Source organism: Siphateles boraxobius, unplaced genomic scaffold (assembly GCF_051911475.1).
Source record: "Siphateles boraxobius isolate OS27281-9 unplaced genomic scaffold, OSU_SipBor_1 288, whole genome shotgun sequence".
NCBI lineage: Eukaryota > Metazoa > Chordata > Actinopteri > Cypriniformes > Leuciscidae > Siphateles > Siphateles boraxobius.
This window is the reverse complement of record NW_027508906.1, coordinates 3,794-13,803: the sequence shown is the minus strand read 5'-3', so window position 1 is coordinate 13,803 and position 10,010 is coordinate 3,794. Positions and strand designations below refer to the sequence as shown.

Genomic DNA, 10,010 nt, shown 5'->3' with positions numbered 1-10,010 from the left:
CCAAATTTGTCATTATAGGGATAACAGAAGCAAAGATATGGGCTCTAGAGTATTTTCGGCGCATTGGCGGCCATTTTTGAAAAAAACATGTTTATTTCTGATACAAAGTGTGATCTCACTTGTGTCTTAGGATAAATTGATTTGTATGACCCTAAGGTACTTCCATACCAAAGGAGACCTTTGCATCATGACTTGAAGTCAAAGGCCTATTTTTTGGGCTTAACCGTTATGGAGCTAGAAATGTGTCTTTATTACATGCGAGAAAATAAATGATCTGAGAGAAGAAAAAAAAGTTTGAGAGAAAAAGTTATCACACTGATAGCAAGAAAGCATTTCATGAGAGAAAAATGAATATTTGAGAGAAAAGGTTTTCATACCAATAGCAAAAAATAATATTTGAGACTAAAAAAAGTTTTGAGATAAAGTATTTTCTCATAGAACATTAAAAAATATAAATTTGAAATTTGTAAAATTATTTCTGAGAAAAAAAATCTCCCAAAAAAATTTGAAAAAAAATCTCAAATATATATTTTTTGCTATCAGTGTGAAAACATTTTCTCTAAAAAAAAAGTGTTTCTCTCAAAACGCTTTTCTTTGCTCTCGATGCAATTTTTTGCATACATTATTTAAGGTTATTTCTATTCGTTACGATATTGATATATGAACTGATGTTGTCAAGTAAGCTTCATGCTTTCCCCGTTGCGAGCTTGCACTCCTCTAAACTGTAGCCTACGGGTGCTGCACTGTTAGTGACTGCTGCTCATTTCTCCCCGGAAATATCATGTTAACAACAACCCTTTAGAAAACGTAATTCCTTTGTGGATCCTCTTGATCTTCTTTCTCCATGTTTCTTTGACTAATCTCTGTGTCTCAGTCTCAAGCACGCTGCACGCGAGTTAACCATGTTCGACACATTTAACTGTGAGTGGGGCCGTGCACACTGTTTTTATCCATTGTAGGCACCGCTCACGTTGTGTTTTCGGCTTTGGAAACGGAAAGAACACAACTCCTCCAGACAATCTCTCGGGGTACCTAGTGTTCGATTTACAAACGCCGTGGGCGCACCGCTTCACCATCTTGCTTTGAGTAAATTTTTGACGGATCTGCTCACATAGTAACGGTTGCTATGATGTGTGATTTTACAATGGCCGTTTTGGGGGAGGGGCCGGCGAAAGGTCATTTACTCTCCCTCATGTAGTTCCAACCCCGTAAGACCTTTCATCTTCGGAACACGAATTAAGATATTTTCATATCACTCCTCCATAGGCTTCTTCAGGGATTGAAACTCGCAGGCCTCGAAAAGTTATCAAAGACATCGTTAAAACAGTCCAAGTGACTACAGTGGCTCAATCATAAGTTTATCAAGCATCGAGAATACTTTTTGTTCGCAAAAACAAACAAAAATAACGACTTTATTTCAACTATTCATTTCCTTCTCTGTGGGCCTTGAGTCAGTAAACGTAGTGTGATTGCGTAGAGCTACATCACACGTAGGCTCACTATTGGCCGACGCTGGTCGTGTGTGATGCGTGTGACGTACAACAACAGAAGCTTACACTATTACACTAGTGAACTGACTCGAGGCCCACAGAGAAGGAAATGAAAAGTTGAAATAAAGTCGTTATTTTTGTTTGTTTTGGACAAAAAGTATTCTCGTCGCTTGATAAACTTAAGATTGAGGCACTGTAGTCACTTGGACTATTTTAACGATGTCTTTAATAACTTTTCGGGGAACAAGTTTCAATCCCTTAGAAGCCTATGGAGGAGTGATCCAGCTCTCAGATTTCATCAAAAATATCTTAATTCGTGTTACAAAGATGAACGAAGGTCTTACGAGGTTGGAACAACATGAGGGTGAGTAAATACTGACAGAATTTTCATTTTTGGGTGAACTTACCCTTTAAGATCATAGATATTATATAGAGACTAGGCTATATGATGTCTATGCTTAAGATAGAGTCTTAAGTGCTTTGTGCAACGGTCTGATTTAGATGTCTGTCTGAAGTCTGACTACCTAACTAACTAACGAACTAACTAACTAAGTCTGAATCAACGTCAATCGGCCCACAGAGAACGGTTACTTACTTCATGGATCCCACACAAACACAAATACATATACATATTCCTTCATATTGTAATTTATTCTGGTGCTGCGGCCGTGGCAGATGTCATCTGACGCGTGTGGAGTTTAATTCAAGCGTTATGGCATTACCTTCACAGCAGCCAGGCGGAAATCTCCTTCAGACTGACTCTTCACTAATGGAGTTGGATTACTAATTTAGACAATAATTCTCGCCATAAATTATACTGTTTTGGTCCATTTTATTTAAAGTCAGTGGTGTGAATCACAACTGTGAAAATAATCTATTCAAACCGTATATGGAAAATGATAGTCAGTTTGTTAAACAGACAGTCTGACTGCAGGATATTTCAAGATAGGAGTGTGCAGACTCAACTTCCAGAAAACATCCTACGTTTGGATCTGTGATAAATACCGAAATTGTAGGAAATACATTTTTGTCAACTGATTCTGGAGTGATTTGGTTTCATAACATTGAAAATGTTTGGGGTTGGGCTTTTTGAAAGAAGTCTCATACTCAGTAAAGCTGCATTTTAAAGCCCCCAGTAAAGTATTTGTATTTTTACATGACAACTCTTAGTTTACCATGACAAAAACGAGGGATAATAAACAGCAAAAGGTCACACAATCTAAAAGCGTGGCTCATCATCACGCTTCATGGGTTTTTATGAGTGTGACCATTCCATGGTTGCCAGTGGAAAGAACGGGAGATAATTGAATGGGATTTGATGGAAAACGAAGGTTCTGCAGCTGACAGACGGATCGTGACTGACCTGAAACCTCAGAAACACACAACCTGCTGATGCTAATGAACGAGGACGTGATCGGAGACATTCAGGGCTATGGAAATCTCCTCTGGAGCTTTATGCATGTACAGCAATTAAAAGATGTCTGTAAATGTGAAGCGGGGCCGCCACGGGACCCCTGAGGTCTGCGTTCCTCTCGAAACTCATCAGCGTGATTGAGACTGACCTGGAGGTCTGCGGGTCTTCAAGTCAACTGTCACTCCAGATATTACGCACAGAAGCCCTGCTTTATCAAGGTCATGTGCACAAAAACACAATGCACTTCTTATAATTATTCTCAAAATATGCAGCACTGTACAGACTAGGGGACACAATCATCATGTTCTTCTCTTTTTCAACAAAAGGTCAGTAAAAGGAGATGGTTTCAGGACATAAAATGAAATAAAATATTATTATACCAACCAAATATTACTATATCTATATATATATATCTATATCTATATATATATATATAAACATACTATATATATACACACATATATATACACTGTATAGTAATATTTGGTATGATAATATAGGTTTATAAACAAACATAAGTATGTTTATAAAATATAACAACATATATATTTGGGTAACAGGGTTTAAAGGTTATCTTTAATTTAGTCAACAGAATTTGTGTAAAAATTTAGGAAGTCAAATGAAATGATTTACTTGTCGTACCATCATGCTGAAGAAACGCACCATGATGATGTCACTTCCTGGATGTCACAATATTATGGAATGTTCCATATTTTAATCATAATTTTCAAATATAATTTAACAAATAAGGACTGACCTTATTTCAAGTTAAATTTAGTATCGGTGCGTCTCTAATTTTAATGGATCTTTTTTTTTATGAATTAAATGACTCAGAACACAGTACTAAAAGTACATTTTAATAAATTAACTTATTCATGCTCAAATCAAATACAAAAAACACAGAACCAAAAACATCAACCAGTCATGTTGAGAGCGCAAGGTTTTAAGTCTAGATCAAGGATTAGGAAATGTACATGGAATGCAAATATTCTTCCTGAACGTGTGTGTCTACAGTAGAAATAATTCTTTCGACTCTCGTGTCGAGGTCTGGCAAGTGAAGGCAGAACAGAGTCAGATCAACTGACGGAAGGAATAAAAAAACAGCCAAAAAATAAAAACAAATCACAGATTTTGAAAAATCACTGGTGACACTTTACCTGGAGAGCCATAAATATGTCATAGAAGATAAACATTCATAGCATACGCATACGTGAACAACAAACCTCTCATAGTCGAGCAGAAAGAGCAATATGAATGATGACGTCAATGATGTCACTGTCTTTATATACGGCTCTTCAGATAAAGCGTCTCCAAACCTGACAATATCAAATTCACAATGTTTTACAAAAACAAAACAAAAACAGCCGTTTGTAACCGAAGCGCGATCTGTCGGACTTGAGCGGCAGGCGAGACGACCATCCCATAATTATGCTGAAGTAGGCCACGCCCACTGTGCTGAGCTCCGCCCCTTCAGCTTCAGCGACCCCCGACAAAAATGGGGAGGAAGACATGCAAGATACAGGAGCGTCACCCATCAGACAGGGAAGAGAAGGGTAACAACTGCTCCAAAAAATACTGCGATACAAGAGTCCTTCATATTCAAGTCCAGACAAAACAACAACAGTATCGTGTCCGTTCACGCGACGCCAGTGATGCTAAAAGAGGATGTCTTCATTCTTGATGAGCGCCTCCACCACCTGCCTCTGGTAGCGGATGTCGTTCAGAGCCGTCATGGCGTCCAGATCGGGCGCACGCATCAAAGTCGGCCCGAACACGATCCCGAGGTTCTCGGCGTTCATCAGGTTATCCTTCTCGTTCTGAGTTACCCTGCGCGCGCACACACACACACACACAATATGTGAGACAGTGCAACCTATCTTCAAACTCTACCGGTCATGAATTTAGACCCTGTTTAAATTACAGCTGGTATTAAAATGTGTTTTGGTCGATTGGATCACAAGTGTACGACGCTAAATACAGGAGCAAACGGGTCGAAAACGTTTTGAGTTTGTCCACTCTCCACCGCTTCCAGTGGAAGTAGAAAACACATTTGACTGGTGTTTTTTTGAACACATTGCTTTCGTAGTGTGAACGCTCATGTGATCGAATGTGTTCAAACAGCCACAAAACTCTCCGTCTACTGATGTAATGAGTAACATTATGAAAAGAGCTCTCGAATGACTGGAGACTGGAACATAATGACTGGAGACTCGAGTTTGGCTTGAAGATGAAAAACACATCAAACACAATGTTCTCTCACCATTCCTGATTTCTAACACACACTCACAGCGTTTGACTGGTTTTGAGCAGAAACGAAAGCTGATGCTCTCTGTATGTTTTTCCGCCGTCTTCGGTTGCGTTCGTATGTTAATACACAAGCTTATTTTGTCCATTAGATCAAAAGATCTGAAAAAACACACATTCACCCGCCCATAGACCCTCCCCTTGAAGAAATCAGGAAAGAAGTGTTTTAAAGTGGACAGAAGAGATCGATTAAAACACCTGTAAACGGGAATGTGTCTCCATCGTCTACTTGTGATGCGATCGACCAAAACACATCTTAACACCAGGTGTAAACAGGACCATATCTGTGTTTCAAGGACAAAAGAAACTCCAACAGATTTTCTATGACTTTATTATAGTTCCTCACCTTTTTAGATGTGCCATTAGATATCGCAGTGTTTCGCAGTGAGCAGGAGGAAGCAGCTTCAGCGCTTCATGAAGAGCCTCCAGACGCTCGTCTGGGTCTGTCAGCTCTGACACAAACAAGCACACGCGTCAAAAACCACCGTTACAACACAGGATATCAAATCTGATATTATATGAGCAGCTGTGTTTTCTGTTTATTGTATTTGAGGTCTGCAATTGTTTCAATCCTGTTACCAAAAATTTTGGGGCAATTTTAAAGTTTAAAACCCTCATGTCAGCGATTATTTTCAAGGAAAAAACACAAAAATTGGTAACACTTCACAATAAGGTTCATTAGTTAACATTGAACTAACAATGAGCAATACATTTACAGCATTTATTAATCTTTGTTAATGTTAGCTAATAAAAATACAGCATGAATACATTCATGTTAGTTCACAGTGCATTAACTAATGTTAACAAATACAACCTTTGATTTTAATAATGTATTAGTAAATGTTGACTAATATTAACTAAGATTAGTAAATGCTGTAGATTTGTTCATTCTTAGTTCATGTTAACTAATGAACCTTATTGTAAAGTGTTACCCAAAAATTACACAAAGTCATAAAGGTTTTGGGCTGCAGAGTTGGAGTCTGTAGGACACACACATTCACTGACAGAGATCTAGCGTGCGACTCACTGGCGGCCTCGATGAAGCGCGGATACGCGTCGTACGTGATGACGGGGATCGGAAGGTCCCTGAAGTACAGTTTAAGAGCGCCTGTGATGATGTTGATGTCTTCATAGATGTTGACGGAGATGTCTGCTTTCTCTCCATCTGCACACACACACACACACCGAGACGTTTAGTTAACTTTATCTTACTCTTTTAGGTTGTGAGGATTCTTGTGCATTGGGATGCTGCCAGTAATTTAGTGTTAAGATGCCACTAAAATAACAGATAACGTTTTCTATGTGAATATATGTTAAACTGTAGTTTGTTCCTGTGATCAAAGCTGAATTATTTTCAGCATCATTACTCCAGTCCTCAGTGTCACATGATCCTTCAGAAATCAGTCTAATATGATCATTTGATGATCAACAAACATTTCTGATTATTATCAATGTTGAAAACAGCTTAATATTTGTGTGGGAAAAAAACATACTACTGTAATTCAGCTTTTTCATCAGAGGAATAAATTACATTTTAAATTATATTCAAATAGAAAATTGTAATAATATTCCACAATACCACAGTTTTACTGTATTTTTGATCAAGTGAATGCAGCTTTGGTGAGCAGAAGAGACTTCTTCAAAAAACTTGTTTTATTTTAATTTTAGATACATTTTGGGTAATTTTGGTATATGATTTTGTCATTTTTTATAAATTTTTGCTTTAATATATTAGGTTTAATTTGATTTGTTTTTAAATTTTTTTTGTTCTTTTAGTACTTCAATTTATTTTAAAGTCACCATGAAATCAACATTTTTTTTTATTCATGCATCCTCATAATCTTTAATCAAAATAACTTCCAATAGCAAACCGCAAGCATCCGATCAATTCCCCACGGACAAAATCAAGCCCCGCCCACATTTGTTCTGGTTTGAGAAGCTGTTTCACTCAGATAAACGGCACAATAGAGAAGACTGCCATTTGATTTTTCATCTAATATTTATAGTACATTTATTTCACCTTTATTTCAATTAACAAAAAGGATTTTTTATATTTTTAGTTTTAGTTAAAAGTAACAACCCGATGGGTTCTAAATAAACAAACAAACAAAAATATCAACAACAGGAATCACTGTACATGTAATCACTAGAAGAATCCGAAAAGATGTTTACTGGATAAACTGAAATTCCTACAGGATCTTTTTTTTAGTCCTGCTGGATATTGTGTAACCTTCATCACAATTTGTACAGAAATAATGCTGCAGTAGAAACCTATAGAGATCATATTGTGTTTTTCTCTCTAGCTTGATCATATTCTCCTTTTCATAATAATAATTTCTATTATGAAACAGTAATGCTTATGAATATGAACAGATGGGCGGAAATCCTCCCACAAACGTGCCACTTTAGCATTTAAGCAGCTCAGACTATTTCACATTACATAAACCCACAGCTCTATATGCAAGACAAAGGGTGACCTAGAAAAAGCAGCGGTGAGCATGTGTATGCCATATTTCAGGATTACACACACAGATGTGTGTGTGTGTGTGTGTGTAGGCATGTGGGGTCGTGACGGATCAGTACTGTACACAACCAGGCGAAACGCCACTCACCTCTGTCGAACGATAACTTCACATCTTCGATTAGGTCACTGAACCCAGAGATTCGATAGAGACCCTCAGACTTCAAACCTGAGAGACAAGACAGCCGCATTACAATTAAAACGTGTTTTACAGTACACACATAACGCTCAATAAAAATACAATAATGGTTTAGGTAATAATGAGTAGCGCTTTTAATAGATTTAATACATTTTGCCTGTCAAACTTAAATATTCCTTAGTTTTAGGCCTTATCCACACTAATATATTTTGGTTTATTAAACGCATCTTTTTCACTCGGTCCAAACTAAGACGCTTTATAGCAACCAAAACAAAGCTTTTTAAAAAAACACTCTCAAAAGTGGATACATTTGAAAACGCTGTTTCGCCTTGCAGTGGACTGTGAAAACGAAGGTATTTGAAAACGATGACGTAAGTTTAGTCATGTGACGCATATTGAACCCATAGATGTTCATGTTTATACCGGTATTGTGCCTGTTATGTGCTATTCACTTTCACAATGTAGCTAAAATATGTTAATTTGTACACTCTTCATATCACAGTCCTGCAAAGATGAGAAAATTCACTTCGCTTTTGCTGTGCTGCGGCAAAACATGAGAGTTGCTAGTGTGGACGGAGAGCTTTTTTTTTTTAAACGCAGTTTTCAAATGTATCCGGATTAATGTAGACATAGTCTTAGAGAAGCACAATCCTTAAACATGACCCAAATTGCATAGTTAAAAAAAATTATAATAATAAAAATAACCCAAAAAAAAATACACATCAAAAAGTAAAAACACAACCAAAGCAAATCAAAACAAAACATTTATAACAGTATATACTGTAAGCCACTGGCTATCGGTACAGCAAAACTGTATTCAAGAAGCACAATATAAAAAACAACACAGAACACAAAACATTTATAACAAAACATAAGCAATCCCACTTAATATTAAGTGTCTTTAACTAATAGTTAATAATTTGATACAATGCACTTATTGTGTACGTACTTGGTTACATTGTACTTATATTTAAACAATACCTGCATGTAATTACAGCTGTAACTTTCAAAATGAAAATTCTGTCATCATTTACTTAACCTTAAGTTGTTTCAAACCTGTATGAGTTTCGTTCTTCTCCTGAACACAAAAGAAGATATTTTGAAGAATGTCGGTAATCAAACAGTTGATGGACCCAGTGACTAACATAGTGTTTTTTTTCCTACTATAGAAGTCAATGGGGTCCATCAACTGTCTGGTGACCCATATTCTTTACAATATCAGATTTTGTGTCCAGCAGAAGAAAGAAACTCATACAGGTTTGAAACAACTTGAGGTTCAGTAAATTATGACAATTTTAATCTTTAAGGGAGCTATTCCTTTAATTACATCTATAATGAGACCGTTAAACCGACACACACACACACACACACACACACACACACACACACACACACACACACACACACACACACACACACACACACACACACACACACACACACACACACACACACACACCACACCTGTATCTCCTCAATATCAGCTCAAGTGCTGTATAATACAACATCAACACAAGGAATACACTGAATCTAACCATTATTATTTGAATGCAAGTACATACTAGTTAAAGACACCTAGTATAAAGTGTGATAATGGGAATTGTTGTAAGAAGTGTGATATCCTTCACGTGTGTTCAGTACAGATGAACGTGTCTGATCACCTCGGGACTCGATCTCTCGTATGCACATGTCCACCACCATGGGTCGTTTAGTGTTGTGAGCCTTGACCAGCGTGGTGAGGTCACAGCTGTACACCTTCTTCACGTGCTTCAGGTCCGGCTTGCAGTCGTTCGGCACCATCTTAGAGCACTGCTTATGGACATTCAACCCGCAATCTGAGCAACACAGATATAAAACACACATTTACTACATTGCTCCGGCCTAAACAATACAAGGTCAATAAATCAGCAAATAAAGCGATCAATCCAGCGTGCTGAAATGACTGAATACGTGTCCGGTGTGTGCAGTTTCACGCTGATATTATTGATCGTGAAGTTGATATGCTGTAGTTAAATTAGACCCCGTTCGTTTTGTACCCAGAATGCTGAGCTTTCATTCTGCTTAATCAGTGACCTCTCTTGACCCCTGGTCAGTGATGTCAGCCGCTCCGATTGGCTGACGGGGATTTCGACGGTGTCACCT

The 10,010-nt window shown here is 37.6% G+C and overlaps 1 protein-coding gene across 1 annotated transcript; it reads right to left on the bottom strand.

Moving 5' to 3' along the window:
- Positions 1 to 3,742: 3,742 nt before the first annotated feature.
- Positions 3,743 to 9,746, bottom strand: LOC143753442 (N-chimaerin). Its single transcript, XM_077245751.1, has 5 exons — positions 9,530 to 9,746; positions 7,821 to 7,898; positions 6,236 to 6,373; positions 5,555 to 5,660; positions 3,743 to 4,731 (listed from the first exon to the last, which is right to left on the bottom strand). The coding sequence occupies exons 1-5, from the start codon at positions 9,729 to 9,731 to the stop codon at positions 4,560 to 4,562; spliced, it is 696 nt and encodes a 231-aa protein (XP_077101866.1). The 5' UTR covers positions 9,732 to 9,746; the 3' UTR covers positions 3,743 to 4,559.
- Positions 9,747 to 10,010: the final 264 nt, after the last annotated feature.